This window comes from Talpa occidentalis, unplaced genomic scaffold (assembly GCF_014898055.3).
Source record: "Talpa occidentalis isolate TD23 unplaced genomic scaffold, MPIMG_talOcc4v2.1 talOcc4.8, whole genome shotgun sequence".
NCBI classification, from domain to species: domain Eukaryota; kingdom Metazoa; phylum Chordata; class Mammalia; order Eulipotyphla; family Talpidae; genus Talpa; species Talpa occidentalis.
In genome coordinates, this window is record NW_023605194.1 from 65,577,751 (window position 1) to 65,601,476 (window position 23,726).

The window sequence follows — 23,726 nt, forward strand, 5'->3', positions numbered from 1 at the left end:
CAGCTATTAAAGGGACACTTCCTTTCAGGGCAGGATCCAGCTTCTATCCACCAACCCTGGGCTAAGTTTCCACCTCCTGCTGACCTGGACCTCCAACCCTTTCCAGATTCTCCCTGCCAGACACAGGGCATGCAGAGAGGAGCAGCCCCTGTCCCCTGTCCCCTGACTCACTTCCCTTGGGGGTAAGAGGATGACAGTTGTTACAGGAACTATGGAGGGGGGGCAGCAGGAGCCCAGAGGAAGGGCCACTAAAGCTTCAGCTGAAGAGGTGACCTCCAAGCTGACACTTGCAGAATCTGAAGTTTCTACGTGCAGCTCTGAAGAGGGATTTTCCTACTGGAGGAAGCAGCATATGCAAGGGCTGGAGCCTGAAAAGGAACCTGCATCCCGGGAGTGACTGGTTCCAGAGGGAAGGGTGGTCCCGCTCTGCAAGACTCCCCAGGATCTCCTGAGTTTTCCCCACTTCCACCCCACCCCCAAGCGCAGAGTCAAAAGTGCTGGCCATTTCTGCAGCAACCAACAACACCGGTTACCAGGGCCTCTGCGACCGGGACTGCGTCTCTATTGGCTGCCTCCGGAGCCTGTTCCCTGCAGGCCACTTGGGTTGGTTGACGCAGCCCAGTGTCTGCCTGCATTCTTGGCGCACTTTAGGGGCGGCCCCCGCAGGGCCAGTCTCCATGCTCAGACTGCCACAGAGAGGTAACCATGAGGGGGCCCAGCAAGACGCCTGGAGAAGAAGAAGCGCAGGAGGAAGAGGCTGCTACAGTCGCTGGGCATCCTGCAGGGGTCACGGAGGACAAGGCAGATTCAGATTCCGACCTGGAGACTGAAGGTGCCCCCAGACAGGCGGAGCCATAAGGATCAGTGTCAGGCCAGTCTCCTCACCTTGAGAGCTTCCCTCCCTGGCTAGAGGGAACAATCTGGGGCCCAGGTGTCAGGGAACCGCTGTCCATCAGGAAGCTTAGCCCTACGTGCCCACCAGGGCAGAACGCAGCCCCTCAGCCTCCTGGTTCCTGGCGTCATCGGGACTTCTGCTATTAGAATACCCTTCCAGGATGAGGTTAACGTGCAAACAAGCCCACCAGTGCCAAAGGAGGCCCCTTCTGAAGTGAAGTCAGGTGGAGTTTCCCCAGCACATAGGACAAACTAAGCTGAGGGGTGTCTTGAGCTTCGAGCTGTTTCAGTTACCCCTCCCCCTCCCCCCATGAGAAGGCCCCAAAACACAGGTGGGCTGCGCTCCCGCAGAAAGACACAGAATGACTTTGGCATCGGACAGACTGGCTCTGCCAGGGTTAGCTTCTCCCAGTGGTGAGAGGATTTACTTTCTTTGAGACTCAAAGTCCTCAGCACAGGAAAAGAAATGCCTCAAGAGGGGAAGCACCTGACAGGAGGGAGGAGGCCGTGGCTGTGCCTGCAGAAGGATCCACATTTGTCCCTGTGACTTTCAGACACCCGTGGACTTGGAGAGATGGCTGAGGCTCCCCACTACTCGGGGTCTTGCTGGGCCCGCGGTGCTGGGCCTGCCCCCTGCTTTCTGCGCCAAGGGAGCTCCCCAGAGCTGAGCCTGCGACACCGTGGCCTGGGGCCTCAGGTACCCTTGGAGGGACCCTGGTGCCACATTCGGAAGGGAGGACCTGGGGCAACAACTAAGGGTGTGGCCCTTCTGAACCCATCCTATACACTCCCCTGCCCCGCTGTGTGCCAGGCATGTCGCATCCCCCACATCTGGGTGACAGATGGGCCCAGAGCAGTACACTGCTCTATGACCCAGAGCAGTATACTGGCTTGGGAGTCTGCAGGGGGCCCCTAACCCATTGGAAAGGGGTCAGGGAGGGCTCCTGGAGGTGAGGTGTAGGAGTAGCCTAGAGAGAGGAGCAGGTACCCCCTGAGCATGTGGGAAGGGGAAGGCCTTCCAGCTGGGGGCAACGAGTAGGCTGACCCCTGGGAATGCCAGCCAGGTAGTAACCGGCTGTGTCTGGGGCCTTTAGTCCTGGAAAGGAACAGGCCCCTCCCATTGTTCTCCTCTCTCCAGGGGGCACAGGCTCTGGCTTCTGCGCTGATCTCTAATCCCCATGTAAGGCGGCTGGACCTTCGGGACAGTGGGCTCCGTGGGGCTGATGTGGAAATCCTGGCACGTGCCGTGAGCAAAAACAGCAGCATCTGTGGTAGGTGCTCAGCCTGAGGCAGGTGGGCAGATTGGAGTCCTTCCTTTGCTGAGGGATGTGCGCTCCCCCAACTGGGCCCTCTCACATGGGGGCTGCTGGTATTGCTGAGGCCTCATTTCAGGGTGGGGCAGGTGGAGGTGCGCACACAACTGGGCATCACTCTTTCCAACCACCCCACCCCATTCACTCTCCTCTGCTGGCCAGCACCCCTCCTCCCCCTGCATTTGGTGGCCTCTCAGTGACTGAAGGTGGGGGGGGGGCGGGGGGGGGAGGGTCCTGTGACACAGAGAGGCAGGGCCTGGGAGGTGTGAAAAGAGGGAGGGTGGCGTGGGAGTATGGTGGGGCTGGATCCAAATGCTGCCTCTGCCACAAAGATCTGGATGACGCGAGGAAAGCAGCTCAAACTCACTGAGACTCAATTTTCAATCTGTGAAATGGCCCCAATAATTCCCGCCCACCCTTGAGGCTGTGGTGATCATAACATGCTCAGCAGAGAGTCTGAGGCATGTGAGTGCATGGCCACCTGGGCTGTAATTGCCAGCGCGCAGAAATGCAGCTTCCAGGGCTTCTGTGGGTGGGGTGTATTGCTCTTGGGCACAGATCATTTGCAAGGTGGCTGCTGATGTGACTCCACCACAGGCATTCTTCCCAGGACTGCAGACTTGGAGGTTTTAGCCCCTTGACAATGACACTCCTGGACACATAAGCGGGGAGCTGCCTGGTCCCCAAAGGTGGCAGAGTCTCCATGTAAATCCAGAACAATCTGACTGTAAAGCTCCTCAGGCCTGGAAGCTTGGAGGATGGGGTGAGGTGGAGGAGGTGGACCTGACTGTGGAGCTGTCTGGCTGAGGGGTTGTGCTGGTCCCCAGATGTGGACCTGTCGGAGAACCTGCTGGGAGCAGTGGCAGCCCAAGCCCTCTGTGCCTCCCTCACGGTGAACCAAGTTGTACAGAAGGTGCAGCTGGCAGGGAACCACCTGGAGGAGCAGGCAGCCCAGCACCTTGCTGAACTTCTGCTTGCCCATACAAGCCTGAAATCCCTGGACCTGAGTTACAACCAACTGAATGACCAAGCAGGTACCATCCAGCCAAGGCCGCATGGGGCGCTCCTCAGACAGGGTGGTGCTGAAAGGGACATGCTGAGCAGCCCTGCTTCAGCCTTCACCCACACACTCCACGCAGGCCTGCCCCCCTCCCTCTCCTTCCACACACAACTCGATTCTTCCCAGGGATATTTCATTGTCCTCCTCTGCCTGTGCTGGGTGCTGATTTGAGGGCCCAACCATGAAAATTCTGCTGTCACAAAAGAAACAAAAAGGGTGTCATTCTAGAGAAGAATGGGGACCCCACGCTGGAGAGGGGTGCGTGGGGAAGATTCTGTGAGGTGAACATTTAAGCTGAAATGGCCTGGGTGGGAGGAAATCAGCTGCGAGACAGAGGAAGAATATTTCAAGTGGACAGAGAGCATGCAGACCTGTTCCCAGACTGGCAGACCCAGTGCGGCTGAGCTCATGAGCCAGGGGAGAGAGGCCAGGCTGAAGGGTGGAGAGAGCGGGGAGCTGCAGCGCTACCACTCATGACACCAGGCATGAAGATTTCTTCTTTTTTTTTTCCAGTTTACATGCATGCCTGTGCTGTTGGGTTTTCTTTTCTTTACAATTTACATGGAAGATTTTGTTCTAAGTGGAAGACACCAGTGGGATTGCTAGAGCTGATCACTTTTTTTTTTCATACCTTTTGCACAGGCCATCTGCTTTGCCAGGAACATGCAGTCATATCTCTCTGTCTTCAACCAATCAATTACAAGAAGAATCTGGGGCCTTGGGTTAGGAATACAGATTCCTGCATCCCCAGACCCATTGAACCAGACTCTTGAGTGGCTGCTGTGCACTATATTTTATAGGGGTGCCCCAGGAGATTTGTCTGGTTCAGAATGTTTGGGAAGCACTGCTCTGTCTCAGACTGCTGAGAGCAATGAGGTGGCAGCCTGTGAGAGTCAGTCGTGGAACCTAACTGCCAGGAGTGCATTCTTATGAAAATCACTGTGGGGAACCAGTAAAATTAAAAGAGAAAATCGTTTCAGACTCTCTGGGCCAGCATGGTCAGAGGATGAGTGACAGAGAGGCAGCCAGCATGGAAGGGACTGGAAGCTAAAACCCTGTAAAGGCTCACAGATATGGGGTCAGGGCTGGGTCTCCAACGCTGACTCAGGGAGCGCTTCTGTTTTCCCTTGGGATCCGTGGTGGGGAGCTTGACTCCCTTAAGGGGTGAAGGAGCTTGGGTCTCAGTCTCCCCACCTGCAGAACGACTGTGGTAGCCCCTGCCTCTTCGACTGACTACAGCAGTCACTAAGACCAAGCATTAGAATTAGAAGATCCTTCTTACCCTCTAGCTGTTCAGCAGGAAAGGGCTGCACTACGAAGTGGAGGGCACCACTGCTCCTCCCAGGCCTGAAAATGTCTAAGGAAGGAGGAAATCACCCACATTTGAGAACCCGAGGGTGTCAGACCCAGTGCTGGGTCCTGGTCTCAGGGAGGCAGCACAAGGGGCCCCTATGCCCCCATCCCCACCGCCTGCAGAGAGCTCGCCATGGTGCTAAAAATGCCTGGGGGCCTCATCCAGGAGGAGCAGACTGAATGCTCTGCTCAATTAGCAGCTGTTTTCCCTCTGTGCATTTCTTCCCACCAGCCTTCCTGGACCATGCTCAGGGATGGGACTATGCAGAGGAGTCAAATTCAAATCCTTGAGGGGCATCCCATCCAGGCTGATGGGAGAGAAATCTAACAGCTAGGGCTTGGAAGGAGGGAAGCCAGTGGACTCGGGCCACATGAGCAGGCAAGGCTTCCTGATGGCAGGAACCCAGGCTGAGGAGCTATTCACCAGGTGAAGGGGGGGTCAACAGGCCCACACAGGGTGACAGCTGAGAGGCACGCTGGAGCTGGTGCTGAGGGCTGACAGTGGGGAGCAGGGTGGTAGGTGGGACTTCTGCCCATTTCGCATGCTAAATATCTCTCAGGGTTTCTTACCCCACATGGCCTTCCCTTTCTTTTCTCTGAAACTTGCCTCACTCCTCCACAGCTGCTCCTGTTCCCCTAGGCCCCGCACCACCCCAGACTCTCATCTCTGCCCCTGCTCACCCAAGTCCACCCCCTACATCCTCTGCTAAGGAACCCAACCTCTACTCTAAAGCCCTCCCTGCCTCCTCACCACCTATACAGTGGTGCCCAAGATCCTTGGCCTGGCATCCAAGGTCTCTCAGTCTCTCTCAAGTGCCCGTCGCTCCTACCTCATTTTGCTATCTTTCCCCCAGCTCACCCCCAGCTGAAGGCCTGCACATGCTCCCTGAGGCTCTGCGTGTAATCCTGTCCTGTGTCTGCTGGCCTCTGTGCATGTGTGTACGTGTGGTGACTCCCTCGGTGTCCAAGCTCCTCTCTTCTGTCCTCACTGTCCTGCCCCCTGCCCCCAGGCAAGCTTAGCTCCACTCTCTTCCATTCATCCTTGTTTGTCGTTTTTGTTTTGATGTTGTTTTTAAGGCTTATTTTTATTTATTTATGCATATAAGAACGGGGGTGTAGGCCAGAGGTGTGGGGGTAAGAGGATTCACCAGAGACAGAGTGGGGAGCAGAACAGGTGGACCTACTGGAATACACTGCTGAGGGGATCGAATTCATGCCTCAGTGGCTGGTGATAACTTGATAGTGCCGAGACTTAACCCCTTGCATCACCAAGGTTTGTAGTTTATAATACCCCCATCCCATTAATTTGTATTTGTACCTTCTCCACTCCGTGTGAATTCCTTGAAGGCAGGCTGGAGCTATGTGCAGGTCCACTCTGTGATCCTCATGCCCAGAGGAGACCCTGGTACACAGCGGGCATCCGTATCATGTTTTGAAGGAATGAACTGAGTGAGTAAGGAGGTCTCTCTTGGTGTTTCTGAAGGGGAGATACTTGGTCCGGCCCTGGCAGAAAACACAGGACTCACCCAGCTTAACATAAGCTGGAATCACCTTCGAGGCCCAGGAGCCGTAGCCTTTGCCAAGGGTTTGGAGGTAAGAGGCCCCCAACTCACCCTGTCATCTCCTTCGGCTTGTCTCTGGGTCCCAGCTCCCCTGCCTTTGGAACTCTTCAGAAACAAACCTTTCATCTTGAAGCAAAGCTTAAAGATTATTGCTTTAGGTGACTAATTTTCCTGGCTCCCATTTAATGACTATGACCTACTTGTGCACACTCTCAGGGCACTCACTGAAGGGGTCAAGCTCATGTGCACCTTCTCCAGACATTCTGCTGGTGGGGAGCATCAGGCAGTGAGGAGACACATTGTCACTGCTGGGCATGTATCCATGTTCCCTAAGATGACTCCCTTGCACCCTTGGATCCCAGCACACGCTCTCAAACACCTCACCCGCTCCCTGTGAGGTTCACAGTAGATGGGCGGTTCAAGAACCTGCCAGGATGGCACAAGGTACCTGCAGTGCCCCAAGTGCCAACCACCTTTGTCAAGTCCTTCTCAGGGAATGGATGTTGCTGCCTTGCCCCCTGACGGGGTGACCTGAGGGCTTCCCCACAAGAAGACATGTCAGGCTATCATCCCGTGTACTCACAAGCTCTCCTCCTTCCTCCCGTCACAAATCCCTGGATAAGCTTTAGCCAACAGCCTTCACTGGAGCCTCCTCTGGGTTCCTGGGCTGCTCTGTGCCTGGGGGCGCTTGTCCCTGAGGGGTGCCCAAGCAGATATGAGCACTGTTTCTCCGGCAGCTGCTGCCACATGGCCAACCCGTAGTCTCTGAAGGTCATTCACATCCACATCCACCTTCCGCACTGTGTTTCTGGCCTTTGGACTCTATCGGTCACCACCACCCAAGTCACATGACTTCCCAGGAAACTCTGCCTGTCCATACGCGGCCTGTGATCTTTATACCTCGGGTCTCTTGGGTCCTGCGACTGGCTCCTGGCTTTCTCCACCATTGCATGGGACCCCATGGGGTTGCTCTTTTTGTGCTCCAGGCAAACATCTTCCTGAAAGTGCTGGACATCTCTCACAATGGCTTTGGAGACCCTGGAGCCTCTGCTGTGGGTGAGGCACTTGCGACCAACAATGTGCTGGAGGAACTCAGCATGAGGTGAGAGCATAGGGTGCTGCCCATGTCAGTGTCACTGTCCCCAGACTCTGTAGACAGGGTCTCCATGGTAATCTTTCTGGTCTCTCGCCATTTAAATTCTCTAACCTACCACCATCTACTCATGATGCAGCTTGGGCCACAAGGATCACCCAGGTCTGTCCTTCCTTGAGTTCATCATTTCCATGTTGGGGCTCATGGTTCCTAGCACACAGGTAGTTGGTGTGAAGTGAGGCATCTTCAGCAGAGCCTGTGGGTGTGACTGGGTGCTCTGTGTGTGTTCTTCCCTTTCAGAGGAGGAGCAGAGTGTGAGTGGGGCTGGGCAGGGCCTTGACAAGCGGGCCCTTACTTACGCTCTGCTCAGCACATGACTATTGCCGGCATGCCAAGCTCTCCTGCGGCCCCCAGCACAGTGCCAGCCTCAGCAGAAAACCAGAGCAGGGACCATAAGCCCAGAGAGGAAAAAATGGCAGACATCAGTCAGGCGATGAGCTGTTGTGGCCGAGCCCCTCCTTGGGGGCTACTAGAGTGAGCAGGGCCTGCCCACTGCAATCTTGCCCACCTTCCTTCCCATGGAAGGGAAAAGGCCAGAAGAGGCACTGAAAGATGCTGAGAGGCAAGTCCAGTGTTGGGGTCTGAGAAATCAGAGATGTGGGACTGGCTCGGGAGACGTGGCCAAGAGCAGGGATGAGGACTGGAGTTTAGATCCAAGGTACAAAGTGGGAAGAAGAAGAGCAGATGTGGGGAGGAGTTTGGGTAGTTTTCCAGAACAGACACTGTTATGGTCATCGATATGGGCACAAGGTGGGGCAGACACATGGGAGCTGCTGAGTTCTGAGGGCGGCTGTCTCCACCAGGGGTGATGGGTGCTCTGGAGATGCTGGCTGGGTGATCTCCCTCAACACTGGGAGCTGCCAATGAAACATGCTCGTTATCCACCATTTACACCTAACCTCTCCAGGGTCCAGGGTATCTGTGAAGATGGAATGTGAAGCCTGACCAGGTGCCTGAGCCAGCAGCTCCAGCTGTGACCTTGAAGTGGTCTGGCTCTGCACAGCTGTTTGCAAGCTAGCGCAACGCACATGTCTTTTTGTTGCAGCAATAACCGCATCTCTGCAACGGGCGCCCTGAGGCTGGGCCTGGGCCTCCGGGTCAACCAGACACTAAGGATCCTTGTTGTGAGTGTTAGCCTGATTGGGGGGAGGGGAGGCTCAAGCCTGTACCTAGCCATGCATATCTCCCTAGCACAACAGCAGTGGGAGGTACATATTCCAGAACCTAGATGAGGGTCTCAGAAAGGAAACCTCCTGGCTTCCTTTGGGGCCACGACTTCCCCTTTTCAACCCCTCACTCATTTCTGGCCTGGGCCAGAGTCTCACTTCTTCAGATTCCTCCTCACTTCATCCTTCCGTCCTAGTGGCATGGCATCCCACCCTTCCTGCCATCCCTCCTTCTCAGCTCCCTGCAGTGTTGCTCTGCTGCTGATGGTGAGGAGCACTCTTGCTTCCCCTTTGTCTTCTTCCCTGAGCTTCCTCTGGCCTTGCTGGAAGTCAGCGTGTGAGCCTAGGTGTCAGACTGAGTCCCCTGCTCAGACCTACCCAAGGTCTTGGGCGCACAGCAGGGGCTCTCTTGTCAATGGAGAGGGAGTGCGGAGAGGGCTGGGAGCTTAAGACAGAGAAGGGAAGATGCAATCAAGGGTGGAGCATGTGACTGGGGACACTCATCAGTTCCAGGGGCTATCCAGCCCTGCCTGGCCTTCAGCTCCTTCAGCTGACAGAGCAGCCCCCGCAGCGCCCTCAACCCCAGCCTGTGGTTCACCTGGTTACCCCCTCCTCCACCTTCAACCCCGCTGGAACATAGACCTCTTCTGAGCTCTGGATCCACGTTTCCACCTGCTGTATGGTGCCTCGGATCTCCTGTTGGCCAGCTGGATTCTGAGAGTAAAGCCTCTAAGAGCTGCCTAGTCAGGCTGGGCGGCTGGAGGGAGGGTGGAGGGGTACTTCTCATGGAATCACAAGCTGGGGCCCAGTGCTTGTCCCTCTTTCCCACACTTACCCTTCCTTAGCTCTCTTCTCCTGCAGAATGCTCGGGCAGCCTGCTCCTCCTGCTTTGCACTTCCCCTCCTAGAATTCTGTTGCCTGTCAGTTTCCAACACTTCCTTCCCACCTGCTACCAGGCGATTTTTCTAAACCAGAAACTTGACCCTGTGCCTCCCTGCTTTAAGCCCTTCAGTGTGGTTCCCTTCAGGATAAATTCAAGCATAGTAGTGCATCTTTCACTAAACTCTTTTCACTAAGCTGAACTTTCACTAAATCTGAGCTCTGCCTCCTTCCCTCCTACTGGCAGCACATAATGGCTCTCGCTCCCCGAGCTGCTCAGAACTCTCTGCGCACACAGGGCTTCATCTCCCCTCTGCTGTGTTCCTGCTGCTCTTTCCCACCTCAGCTGTAAACTTCCACTCAGGTGTTTTATTCTGCCCCCCTCAAACTTTACCTCCCAGGTAGAGCTTGGGGGCACTATCTCATTGCACTGATCACACTGCATGTGTATGATGTTTCCTTTCCCCCCTCTCCCTCCAACAGGTGAGTTCTTTCAGGGTTGGGGCGTGTCTTGTCTGTATTGTCGGCACCAGCTCACAGTCAGCACTGGGTGGGTCCTTAGCCAGCATTCACTCCCTCCTCCTCCTCCTGTTTGAGGGAGACACCTTCTGAGCTGAGACAGCGGGGCCAACCTGAGCCATGTCATCAGATACCTGCCTTCTCTTTCGCATTACTGTCTTACTCCCCAGGCTCAGCTTCTCTTAGTGTTGCGTGTGTTTGTGTCTGTGTTTCTTAGGTGTCGAGGAATCCTATGCAAAGTGAAGGCTGCTTTGCTGTTCTCAAGTCTGTCCAGGATAATTCAGCATCTGCCATAGAACTGCTGGATTTCTCTGTAAGAGCTTCTCACAAACTGTACCTCTTGTTGAATAGTCCTGTGAGGTGTTATTTCTGTTTAAAGGAAGCAAGTGGGGATTAGAGAAACAGAGGTCCCTGCCCAGATACATAGTGTGGTCAAGTCCAAATTCTAGCCCCAGGCCTGAATGTAGGTCATTATACCACTCTGGCTCCATTATGCACCCCGGATGGGGGTACTTCTGTGATCTACTCCGCAGGCACCCCTGGCTTCTCCTTTAACAGAGAGAGGAGAGAGAGAGAGGAGAGAGAGGGGAGAGAGGGGAGAGAGGGGAGAGAGGGGAGAGAGGGGAGAGAGGGGAGAGAGGGGAGAGAGGGGAGAGAGGGGAGAGAGAGAGGAGAGAGAGAGAGAGAGAGAGAGAGAGAGAGAGGCTCAGCAGCATGATGCTCACTGCTTGCTGGAGTTTAGATTTGCGGGTTCAGCCCTTGTAAAGTGATCCGCCTCCCAACCTGGCCTTACTGCCTGCAGGTGGTTCATGGGGCTGGAAAATCTGCTTGTGTGGCCGAAGGAGGTTAGGTTCCCTTTTCATTCAGTTCCACCTTCTTAACGGGGGAGGGGGGGGGTTTGGGGAGGGACCCTGACATTTTTCCAAGGCAGTTAAACTTGAAGAGAATCCCCAGATGCAAATTATTAAAAGAAAGATACCAATTATTCTAACCCTGCTTTATTTCAACCCAGATTTGTGTCTTTCCAGAGATGTGTTTTTATAGTTCTGATCCCTCAGGTCTAAAACAATTGATGTGTAGCATCCTTACTGTGTCCTTCCATCTGCCTAGTCTCTACAACTCCAAAGCCAGAGACTTGTGCCCTTGACCAGTTTCCTTCTGCTTTAAGAATTCCTGTCGGCACTGAATTTGAATATTCTTTTTCAAAAAAAGATTTACTTACTATAGGGGCAGTGTAAAGGGCAGGACTGGACACGGTGCAGGTTTTCTGATCCCATGCAGACCGGGTAAAGGAGGAGTCAGAGTCCTCAGTGGTTTTTTGCAGGTCTTTTATTGGGGTTCACCAGGCATATGGCAGGAAGGGGTGCTGGCAGGCCTCCCAGCCCCCAGCAAGTCTTCACTCTATCTGAGCTCTCTGGAGTTCGTTCGGCTGCTTCTCGGCTTCTCTTTCGGCTTCGGCTTCTTTCTCAGCTTCTTGGCTTCTACTGGCGTCCCTGTGACGCCGCCCTTAAAAGCACAGTCTTAGCCCAGGTGAATCCCATCTACCTATGCCCACACCCTATTCCAGGTGCCCGCCATCAGGCATGCATTCAGGACAAGGATCCATTATCTATCCTGATGGCGGAAGGGCAGAAAAGCCTGACATTTTCTTTACCCTACAGGCAGGAATGGCCATGGAGCAGGTTTTCTATGATTCCGTGCAGATGGGGTGATGGAGGAAAGAGTCCTGGAGCCCTCAGTGGCTTTTGCAGGCTTTTATTGGGATTACCAGGTACACGGCAGGCAGGGGCACTGGGGGGCCGGGAGGCTGACAGGCCTCCCTGCCCCAGCAAGTGCTCACTCTATCTGGGCTCTCTGGCGTTCTCTGGTGGCCTTGTTCTCGTGGTGCTTCTGCTTCTGCTTCTCTGCTTCTTGCTGGCGTCCCTGTGACCCTGCCCTTAAAAGCCCAGTCTTAGCCCAGGTGAATCCCATCTACCTATGTCCACACCCTACTCCAGGGGCCCGCCATCAGGCATGCATTCAAGACTACAAGGATCCGTCATCTATCCTGATGGCGGGAGGGCAGAAAAGCCTGATACTTTTTACCTTACCCTACAGTCCACCCCCCAGGGTTTTTGACAGACAGTCTATACAAGTGTAGGCTAAGGTAAAAGTATCAGGCTTTTCTGCCCTCCCTCCACTAGGATAGAATACTGAACCCTGCAGTCCCGAATGCATGCCTGATGGCGGGCACCTGGAATAGTGTGGGCATATGTAGATGGAATTCACCTGGGCTAAGACTGGGCTTTTACGGGTGGTGTCACAGGGATGCCAGAAGAAGCAGCGAAGCAGGAACGAAAGCAGAGAACCACGAGAGAATAAATGGCCACGAGAGAACGCTGGAGAGCCCAGAGAGAGTGAGGACTTGCTGCCTGCCAGCCTCCCGGCCCCCTGGCACCCCTGCCTGTGGTGTGCCTGGTAAATCCCAATAAAAGCCTGCAAAAGCCACTGAGGGCTCCAGGACTTCTCCTTTACCCAGACTGCTGGATCAGAAAACCTGCACTGTGTCCGTTCCTGCCCTTCACAACAAGTCATATACGTTTCTCTTGGCAATAGAACACTGCAGCCATGACCCACAAAAGCAAATGAAATATATAACAAAATACAACAGAACACAAGTAAGTCCAGGCAGGGCACCAACATGCAAAAGATAATTATTGGCACCAGCAGATGATCCACCACTTCTGCTGCCAAAGGCACTATTCATACGAGGGAGGGGAACCACTCACAGCATCTGCCGTAACACATCAGGAGCCGTCAGGTTTCCTGTCCTTCTCTGGCTGTGGTCTCGGCCACAAGCCACACACCGCATCCACCCCCAGGATGCACTAGCTCTGGGATTGGCGATTGTGTACTGTTGGGGGTAAACGCCAACCCTCAGGGTTTCTGTCTGTGGTTGCTCCAACATTTGGCTTTCATAGCCACCCATGCAACACGCAGACCCCTGCACTCAGGCCAACCCGCTGCACAAGCACATGGGTCGGGGATCCACACTCCACATGCGGCCTCTCTTGGGTCCCCCCTCTTTGGCTTGGGCTCCATCCCAAGCCACATTCCCCACCTGTCCCCTAAGGACGGGTTCCTCAGCTCCTCACCCTCACTCAAGAACGAGCAGGGCATCACCCACAGGTGATTTTACGAGACTCACTGGCCTTCCTCAGCTTACTTAGTGCTTAACAGCCTCTCAGGGCTTCCCAAACTTAGCATCAGTACCAGTTTTTGCCTTCCCAGTTGGCTTTTCTCCTCTGTCTCGCTGCTGGGCAGTACACAGGCCTGCTTTTGGCCATCAAGGCCTACTGGCCACCCCCAGATTCCCATCTCCTGGGGTTTACAAATGAAACTGTTCCACCCCCAGGGTCCCAAAACATATCAACCTGCAAGGTCCTCTGCCTTCTGGCGGGATTGTCAGTCCAACTCCATTAGTCCAAGTCCATCAGGCCTCTCCCTGCATCAGCACTGGGGAGCTCCAAATTCTGGTCCTTTCTTTCCCCGATGATTCTGCTGCCTCAGGGGTCTTTGGCTGGTCCTCTTGGGCCATCTCCTTCATGCGAGGTCTCGGACCTTGTCCATCTGTAGTTACCGGACCTTGTCCATCTCCTGTGCCACCACGACGCCTCCAGCATTGTCACAGGCTCTCAGTCTGCTCCAGAGGTCCCTTCTGAGGTCTTCACAGGTCTCCATACCCATCTGCATGGATCATACTGCTGACTACCCCAATTGTAGGGGCAGGAATGGCCACGGAGCAGGTTTTCTATGATCCCATGCAGATGGGGTAAAGAAGGAAAGAGTCCTGGAGCCCTCAGTGGCTTTTGCAGGCTTTTATTGGGATTACCAGGTACACGGCAGGCAGGGGCACTGGGGGGCCCTGCCCCCAGCAAGTGCTCACTCTATCTGGGCTCTCCGGCGTTCTCTGGTGGCCTTGTTCTCGTGGTTCTTCTGCTTCTGCTTCTCTGCTTCTTTCTCGGCTTCTCTGCTTCTTGCTGGCATCCCTGTGACACCGCCCTTAAAAGCCCAGTCTTAGCCCAGGCGAATCCCATCTACATCTGCCCACACCCTATTCCAGGTGCCCGCCATCAGGCATGCATTCGGGACCACAGGGTTCCGTCATCTATCCTACTAGCGGGAGGGCAGAAAAGCCTGAAACTTTTTACCTTATTCTACACTTATTTATACAAGAACCGGGGTACAGGCCAGAGGTGCAGGAGGGTGAGAGGATTCACCAGAGACAGAGTGGGGAGCAGAACAGGCAGACTGACTGAAACACTCTGCTGAGGGGAGAAGCGGATAAGACAGGAGAGGTCTGCCGCGCCATGTGGGTTTCTCCCTGGCCGGCCGACATCGAACCCGCACTGCAGAGGCTGCGGACAGCTTCACAGCACTGCGCTCAGCCCGCTGCACCACCAGGGAGGCCCCTGAATTCGAACATTCTTAAAAAACAAGAAATGGAATGGCATATCGTAATGCCAGCAAAGCACAGAGCAGGTTTTGGATGATACAGGCAGACAGGTAAAGGAGGAGTCCTGGAGCCCTCGATGGCTTTTTCAGGCTTTTAATAATCTTTCTACCCCATCTGTAGTGAGGCAACAGGTGCAGGGCTGGCAGGGAGGCCTGGGGGCCAGAAGGCTGGCTGACTTCCTCGCCCCGGCGAATCTTCGCTCTTTCTGGGCTCTCTGGTGTTCTCTTGTGGTCTGTCCGCTGGTCTCTGCTGTACTCCACTGCACAGTTCTCTGCCGCCTTTGCCTCTGCTGCCGCCCTTATATGCTCAGGCCCCAGGCTCAGATGTGCCCACTCATGCGTGCGCACACCACGCTCGAGGGTCTGCCTTCAGGCGTGCGTGTAAGACCACAGTTGTCGCTCATCGATGCTAGTGGCGGGAGGGCGGAAAAACCCTGATCGCTTCCATTTACTCTACACATATGAGATTGTCCTGCCAAAAGACATACTTATTCAATACAACGTATGGTTATCATCAGAAACTTAGTGTAATGAGAACACCACAGAGTTTGGAATGAGACAGGCCTGGGTCCAAATTCTAGTCAGCATGGGATTCTGATTAGAGATCAACACTAGGCAAGATGCAATTTTCTGTTTACTTATTCCTTCACTGCTGTCATTAGTCTAATCTGATGCTCACAGATTTTATCCTCAGTTTTTAGGGAAATACTTCTGAATCCTTACACTTGATGCGAAATTATTCCCGGGACTCAGTCTTGTCTTTATGTGAAACAAGGCTAATACCTACCACTCGGGGTCAGGCCTGTGCAGAGGAAGACTCAATGAGTACTAGGTCTTTATCCCCAAGCCTTTATTTTTGATTTTTATTGAGAAATATCTATGCCAAAAAAGAGCAGATAGATTGAGTAGAGTTCAGTGAATTTCTGCCAGCAGCATGTAACGTACATAACCAACCCCCCGATCAAGAAATAGAACAGGACCCTCCAAGTCCCCCTTGAGTCCCTTTCCTTCTCCATTTGAATGACTTGGGGAATAATGAGATTGTCATCCACAGGAAAGAAGTCACCTTAAGGTCTTCGAGCTCTTGTGTGCTGTAGGTAAAACACGTCAAGTTCTCAGAAAGGGATAACGCATTGCTTTGTGCTGGGTTTCTCCTCAGAATATCCACGTGAACAGAGAGTTTGATGACCTTGCTAGTTCCACGAAGGTAATTCTCCCAGCACTTTGCATAAAGACTGCTGCTCATAGAGTGGAATACAAAAAAGAGTTGCTGCCAGTGTCTGACCCTAAATGACTACGGAGTATGGCTTCCTCATCTCCCATCAGTCACTTCAGCTCTCATGCTGAGGATTCTGGCCGTTCAGATGCCTTATTGCCCCTTGAGTCTGAATTGAGTCTCCTGTCAACCAGGTGGTAAGTCCTGTGGAGCCAACCTTCACCGTGACTTGATACCCTGTGGCCCCTGCACTAATTGGGACCTTCCTTTACCTTCACTCAACACAGACTCATATTATGTGCTGCAAATTGTGCTGGGCAGTGTGTCAAAGGTGCCCAAACAACCTTTTTCCCTGGTGCTCTACCTTGGAAGGCAATTGAAATGTAAGGAGGTATGCAACTGATATGCCCAAATTCAACGTACAGAATGCATGCTGACACAACTTTTTGGGAAGGCAATTTATTATTATGCACGCTAAACTGCCGGTGCCCTCTGTTCCAATGGTCTGATTAATCTCATCTAAGAAATAACTAGAGATGGATACAAGGATTAGTGCCCAAAGATGTTCATTGAAATGCTGTTTACAACCATGGAAACTGGAAATGGTCTAAATGTCCAATAATAGGGGATTGGCTAGCTAAGAGGTGGAACTCTGGAAATAGTAAACCCCAGCATGTTTTTACTAATGTTACTAAATGTTCAAATGACATTTAACAATTTATGAAAACGTACACGATTAATGCTAAGTGAGAAAGTCAGGATAAAAGTCTCGCATGGTTTGTCTGGAAATCTTCAAAGGCTTAAACATAGGGTTACCCTATGGCCCAGCAATTCCATTCCTATGGAAACGAAAATATTTGGTCCACACAAAAACTTCTTCACAAATGTTCATAGCAGTATTTTTCATAATATCCACAAGGTGAAATTGCCCACCACCTGATCTGTGGATAAAAAAATATGGTATACCCATATAATGAAATATTATTTTGCAATAAAAGGTAGTGACATTTGGAGTGATGAATCTTCTAATTTGATTATGGTAATAGTTGCACAACTCTGTAAATATGCTAAAAATTGAATTGTATGCTTTAAATAGGTGAATTGTAAGGTATGTGAACCGCAAGTCAATAAAGTTATGTAAAAGAAAAAGGAAGGGATGGCAGGTGACACAACATGGATAAACTTTGGAAACATTATGTATGTGAGTGAAAGAAGTCAGTCACAAAGACCATCTTCTGGATCATTCCATGGGTATGAAATGTCCAAACCAGGAAAAATCTGCAGCGACAGAAAGTACAGTAGAGGTTGCCCAAGGCAACCTTGGGGGTTGGAGGGTTGACAACTGGAAGATACGGATTTCTTTGTGAGATCATAAAAATGTTTTAAAATTGGTTGTGATGATGGTTACCCAACTCTGACTATACTAAACGACATCGATTTGTACACCATCTTACATGGGTGAATTGGAAAACATGAATTATCTTGATAAAGCTGTTACCAAAAAGTCATATTATTGGATCCAAACTGTATTTTTAAGTGTGTGAATGTATATACACAGGGGGAAAAAAAGGAGCGGAACCCCAACTTATTGGCAATGTTTATTTCTAGGGGGTGGGTTTATGGGTTTTTTCTTTATGTTTTTATGTTTCTACATTTTTTTACTTTGAGTGTTACTTTTATAATCAGAAAAATTAATAGTGTCACCAGACAAGGGAGCAGGCCCAGGGCCCCTAGTTCCGATCTCGTCCTCCAACAACACAGGCTGGCAAACCAGTCACTGTCTACTGCTCCACCCACTGGAAATCAGAGGGATGGACTTAGGGGCCATTTGAGACTCTGTGGTCAAGACTGAAAAGTGGATCTCACAGACATTGGTGAGGGCAGGCAAAGACTCAGCATTTATTGCTTAGTGAAAGAGCAAGGAAAGTTCTGGGGCGGGTGGCCTCTCTGGATGTGAAAGAGACTCTCCGAAGAGCCTGAGCTAGGGGTCTGCACAGGTTTGGGAGCTGGGGTGTTGTAATAGTGTAATCCCCAGGGAAAGGGAAGATTCCAGGTTCTCTGCCCCACCCTAAGGAAGGGCGGAGCTGGGCAAGGTGGTAAACTAGAAATGACTGGGGAAAGGGCTGGAGGAAAGAGAAGAAGCAGAGAGAGATGGAGAAAGAAAGCTGGAGGAAAGACATGTGAAGCCGTGCTTGCTTCTTGGCCTTGGACAGAGCCAGGGACTTGGTGACGTGAAAAGAGACACTTGAAAGAGACATGGGTGAGGCCTCCCCGGTGGCGCAGCGGTTGAGCGCTGGGTTGCGAAGCTGCCCGCAGCCTCTGCAGCGCCGGTTCGATCCCCGGCTGCTCCCGGCCACCAGAGGAGGGTCCCACATGGCGCGCAGACCTCTCCTGCCGCCCGCTGCTCCCCTCAGCAGTGTACTTCGGTCCTTCTGCCTGCTCTGCTCCCCACTCTGGCTCTGGTGAATTCTCTCACCCTCCCATGCTTCTGACTGTACCCAGTGCTTGTATAAATAAATAAAAATAAATCTTAAAAAAAAAAAAAAAAGAGACATGGGTGAGGAACCCATGGGGGACTGACAATGGCAGCCTTTATCTTGACTTGTATTTTGATTTTGCCCTTTTCCTTCCAGACTTTCCTGGTCCCTTCTGCCCCTTTTTCATGGCTCCCCCCCAGAAGGTGTTTTAGACTTATGGCAAACTTTCAGACCTCAGTGACCCTGCTTTGGGCCAACCCTGTTTGGCTGGACATTCACCCATGCAGGGATAGGTAACTGGATGTTTAAATGGAAACTATTTTAACTATATTCTTTCTCTTCTCTGCGCACAAATTGTCTATATTGCACACTAATTGTATTAAACGTTCTTTTTTAATAATAATTTATTCTTTTTTTCCCCCAAGATCCACCTACTTATGCACACAAGAGCTAGGGTACAGGCCAGAGGTGTGGGGGTGAGAGGATTCACCAGAGACAGAGTAGGGAACAGAACAGGCAGACTGACTGAAACACCCTGCTGAGGGGAGCAGTGGGCAAGACAGGAGAGGTCTGCCCCACCATGTGTTTTCTCCCTGGCCGGCCGGAGTTCGAACTCATGCTGCAAAGGCTGCGGATTGCTTCACAGTGCGGTGCCCAACCCCTTGCCTCACCAGGGATGCCTAAAAGTTCTTTTCATTAAAGGTCTTACACACTAGAGTATCCTTTGTCTTGATGCAGCAGATGCAGAACCTATTTAGAGCAGGCAGGTTTGGGGATCCTGTGTTACCCCTCTCTCTGCCAGATAAAAGTATAAGAACAGGGCCTCCCCGTGGCGCAGCGGTTGAGCGCTGGGTTGTGAAGCTGGCCACGGCCTCTGCAGCGCCAGTTCGATCCCCGGCTGCTCCCCGGCCACCACAGGAGGGTCCCACATGGCGCGCAGACCTCTCCTGCCGCCCGCTGCTCCCCTCAGCGGTGTACTTAGGTCCTTCTGCCTGCTCTGCTCCCCGCTCTGGCTCTGGTAGGCTCTCTCACCCTCCGCGCTTCTGACTGTACCCAGTGCATGTACAAACAAACAAACAAACAAATAAATAAATAAATAATAATAATAAAAAAAGTATAAGAACAAAGGAATTCAATTTTATTGGCTGAGACAGCAAGGAGAGTGGACCTGGCTAACGTCCATTTGTTGTTGCTAGTAGGGAGCACCAATCTGCTGTAGCTTGGAGGTCTGCAGGAGGTCTGCATCTTCAAGGTGAACATTTCACAGAGGCCGTGTGCCCACAGCTCCAGTCTGAACTGGTCTGGTCTCAAGCTCTGGGATCCTCTTCTGAATCTGTAACTCCCTTTTCTTCTAATAGCAGTAAACTCAATAAGCTGTGAAAAGACCACCTAGAAATGGTTTTAAAAAACAATGAGCCAAGGATATTTATGGCAACAAGTGTGAGGCCTGGAGTCATCAGGTGTTTCGTCTCTTGTTTACAAGCCCATGGGAACAGAAAAATCTGGTTCTTGAGTTCTGTCCTATATGTGTCCTGGGACTCTTCTTGACTGACTAGTAATTAAAACCACAACATGATACAGGTAAGGTTACAATGATAAGTGCAAGGTATAGATAGAGCCCCGAGGAAGGAGGGTGCTATAGACTGAATTGTGTCAGTCCCCCAATTCATGCATTGAAATCCTAACCTCCAGGAGATATTGGAATCCTAACCTCCAGCATTTATTGATTAGTGAAAGAGCAAGGAAAGAAAGTTCTGGGGGGCCACTCTGGATGTGAAAGAGACTCTCTGAGGTGCTGGAGAGGGAATGATTAAGGTTGAATGAGGTCGTACAGGTGAGCTGGGATGGGATAGGACTCATAGCTTTATGAGAAGAGGCACCAGACAGCTTGCTCTTTCCACCCACGCCCCACATGAGGATACAAGAAGGAAACCCTCTGGAAGCCAGGAAGAGAGACCTCAATAGACATCGACCCTCACAGACCTTGAGCTGGTAACAGGGGCTAGGGAGGGGGAGGAGATCGGGTGAGACACTAAGCTGCTATAGTAGGGAATCTGCACATACGTGTTGTTTATGGCCTGTCTGTCCTGAGTGAATTTTCCAGCCCGAGGACACATCTGGAGGAGGGCAGGGGGCCAGTGCTCGCTGCAGACCAGCCTCAGCACGGCGGGACGAGCATGAGGCCAGGTGTCCAGGAGGGTAGTAAGGAGCTCCGGGGCCGGACATCACAATCTCCTGGCAGCAGTGAAGGCCTGCTTACTGCTGAACTGTCTTTGTTCAACTCACTAAAAGGCAGCTGGAAATGAAAGGTTAAGGCACTTTCTTTAGGGTGTGTAGCGGCAGGATGGGACACGGAGCAGCATCTCTATGATGGGAGCAGGCAGGCGAAGGAGAGTCCCAAGAGCCCTCAGTGGCTTTTTCAGGCTTTTATTGAGTTTACCAGGTACATGGCAGGCAGGGGGCTGGCGGGCCTCCCAGCCCCCGGCAAATCGTCCCTCTTTCTGGGCTCTCCGGCGTTCTCTCGTGACCTCTGCTTCTCTGCTGGGGCTGCTCTCTCAGTTGTTCCTCTCTCTGGTTATTCTCTTTCTTCTCTCCTGGTGTCCCCGTGATGCCGCCCTTATAAGCCCAGTCTCTCAGCTCGGGTGTACCCATCTATTCATGCCCACACCCCACCTCAGGTGCCCTTCAGGCATGCATTCAGGACCACAGGGATCCATCATCCATCCAAATGGTGGGAGGACAGAAAAGCCTGATACTTTACTTACCCTATAGGGTGTTAGCCACCCCCCAATCTTCCAGATTGATGGCTACCTGATTAAAGCACACTTTAGAGCTCACTCTATTTCTGTCTCTTCTTCGTTGGCATTTAGTGGTGACAGGTGGCCCAAACTCTGATCTTCCGGTTACACTGGGACTTCTAGCCTCTAGAACTGTGAGAAAATACACTGTTGCTTAAGTCACCTGGTCTGTGGTCTTTTATTATGGCAAACAGCTGAGTACGAGGGAAGGCTTCACCCTCCTGGGGAGAAGAGGCAAACAGGGTTTCTTTTGGTTTCCATAACTCTGTTGTCCTCCCTCCTCCCTGCTGCAAAGGGCATCTTTCTAAGTGCAGATGTGGTTGTGCCTTTAGAGGCTCACCAAGGCCTATAAAATATTCCAACTCCTCTATGTGATGTGTCCCATCACAGGAGCAGGATCCACTCTCTTGCAAGGAGGGGAAGGGTCTGCTCAACACCTTCTAGGGAGTTGCCACATGGGGTGCCACTTTCTAGTGATGAACTGGAGGTACCCATGGATTCCTTCTCCCTTGCCTTTCTTTTTTTTTTTTTTTAAAGAGTTATTTATTTATTTATTTATTTTTTACAAAGAATGGGGGTACAGGCCAGATGTGCAGGAGAGTGAGAGGATTCACCAGAGACAGAATGGGGAACAGAACAGGCAGACCGACCGAAACACACTGCTGAGGGGAGCAGTGGGGAGACAGGAGAGGTCTGCCGCGCCATGTGGGTATCTCCAAGACCGGCGGGGATCGAACCAGCACTACAGAGGCTGCGGACAGCTTCACAGCGCTTCACTCAACCGCCTGTGCCACCAGGGAGGCCCTCCCTTGCCTTTCTCAGAAGGAAATGCATGTTGGAGCCTAAAGAAAGTTAGGTTGATCTCTACGGAACGGAAGAACCCCATGATTGTTCCAAAGTCCTCCAAAATGGACTTTGCACCCCAACCCAGGGAGGGAGAAGAGCAGGGTTGTACCCTCCTTCTCCTTTGTCCCCAGAAGCCCCTTTCTCCTTTAAAAGCAGGTGAATCCGGCCCGGTCGCCGGGTGCTAGACGGGAAGAGCCTTTCTGCACTGGGAGCGGGTGGAAAAGAAAGAGGGAGACCACTTTGGAGAGATGGTGAACAAGCCTCTCGCAGGCAGTCCGCTTTGAAAAAAACGGAACCGGTGCGGGGAGCCAAAAGGGATAGCAGCATGAGGTCGTAGTCAACTCATTCTCAGGCTAGGGGCTCACGCAGTTGGAACGTCCCAGGCGTGGCGGTGGAGGCGCCAACCTAAAGCCCAAAAACTCCTCGGAGGCTCCAGCCCTCACTGCGCGCTCGAGGACTGTGCAGCCTTCCCGCCAAAACTCGCATCCAACCAGAAAGCGCCACAGTACACGAGTTAAGCAAGGACCAATGGGAAGTGGGGTTCCGGGACTCGGCCCGCCCCTGGGCTCTGCAGACCAATGGCTGTCGAGGCGCCGGCGGACCAATTCCCTGCGCGCCCGTGCGCAGCGGCCGAGTTCGTTGGGCGCGCGGCAGGCCGGGCGGTTGGAGTCGAGCTGCGGCGGCGGCACCGCTCAGCATGGTAGGGCCGCAGGGCCGCGCGGGGTGGGCGCCCTGGCCCGGCGTGGGCGGGGTGGGGCGTGGAGGTGGACGAAGCCGCTCTGTGAGAAGGCCCGCGGGGCTCGGACGCCGGGGAGAGGCCGGAGGCCCGCGGGAGGCCTGGGCCCCGGCCCCTGCCTCGTCCCTGGGCTTGTGGGCGCCGAGGGCGGTGGCGGCCCGAGCGTGGCGGAGACCAGGGCCCGGGGCGGGCGTGGGCCCGGGCGGCCGCGGCTCCTTCTCGGCCGTGGCGGAGCCGCTGAGAAGGCGCCACCTCGCCGGGTTCCGAAGACCGGAGGCGGCCGGCACCGCTGCGCTAGAAATTACCCGGGAGCCCGAAGAGATTCTGTTTCTGTTTCTGGGGGTTCTGTCCCTGGAACTTGTCATGTTTGAAATGAACACTGAGACTTTAAAAGTACCTATTCACTCTAGAGCCACGCATGTGGACAGGAGAAATGACCCAAGACTGAGTAGCCCAAGGTTTCTCACTTCTTTCAAGTAAAAATAGCTTTCCTCGGAAGAGAGCGGCCAGTTCAGCCGGGCGCTCAAACAGAACGTGTCTTCCCGTTCTGTCAGGGTAGAGATGGACTGAACGTCGTCTTTTCGTTGTTCCAGCAAGCCATCCTTAACCTGAATTTTGTCTGTCTGTCGGTGCTTGTGAACAATGTGCTGGCCGCCGGTGCAGTTCGAGCTCAGACGCCAGCACTCTCGCCATCTTTGATGACCCACCACCCGTGCAAACTGGAAGGGCTCGAACCCTCGTTGTCCTCCTGGGAAGTTGCTTCTATCTCCGTGTATTCTGAAAAGGTCTAGATACTCTGCTGGGGCGGCGGTCAGCAGAAGCAGAGGTTCATTGCAGGAAGAGGCCTGGCGTGGTTGGAAAGGAAGGACAGGAGCAGAAAGGTCTGTTCGGTGGCAGGAAGTTGAGATCTGGGTGGGTAGGATACAGTGGCATCTACCAAGACTGAAGAGACGAGTTGGTGTGGAGTGGGAAAAGAACAGAGGAAGTTTCAGATAATTTTTTTCAGGAAAGACAGCTGAGTAAAGAAACAGGAATTTCAATGCTTCGGGTGAAATGGCAATGAGAATTTCTCGTGGCTTTCTATTGCGAGTTAGGAATGATCTCCCTGATTGGTTTGGTTAGTTTTATGAACTCAGATGCAAATGGCCTTGTGGACAACTCAGCTCCCCGGTCCTTATTTTGTAAAGAAAGAATTGTGTGGTTTGCCCAGGTCACAGAGCTTGCACTGATCTTGTGAGGGCTGAATGAGTAGAATGCCAA

At 52.8% G+C, this 23,726-nt stretch overlaps 1 protein-coding gene across 4 annotated transcripts; it reads left to right on the forward strand.

Annotated features, from left to right (window-relative positions):
• The first annotated feature begins 647 nt into the window (after positions 1 to 647).
• Positions 648 to 16,269, forward strand: LRRC74B (leucine rich repeat containing 74B). 4 transcript variants are annotated; one of them, XM_037497914.1, is made up of 9 exons: positions 648 to 832; positions 1,449 to 1,591; positions 2,033 to 2,165; positions 3,035 to 3,241; positions 6,104 to 6,213; positions 7,169 to 7,284; positions 8,381 to 8,459; positions 10,117 to 10,212; positions 15,553 to 16,269. In XM_037497914.1, exons 1-9 carry the CDS (start codon positions 706 to 708, stop codon positions 15,685 to 15,687), a joined length of 1,146 nt encoding a protein of 381 aa, XP_037353811.1. In that variant the 5' UTR covers positions 648 to 705; the 3' UTR covers positions 15,688 to 16,269. The 4 variants fall into 4 exon arrangements, with proteins under 4 accessions (XP_037353811.1, XP_037353812.1, XP_037353814.1 ...); XM_037497915.1 differs by lacking the exon at positions 15,553 to 16,269 and adding an exon at positions 15,448 to 15,544; XM_037497916.1 differs by having other exon boundaries at positions 792 to 1,308.
• The last annotated feature ends 7,457 nt before the right edge of the window (positions 16,270 to 23,726 follow it).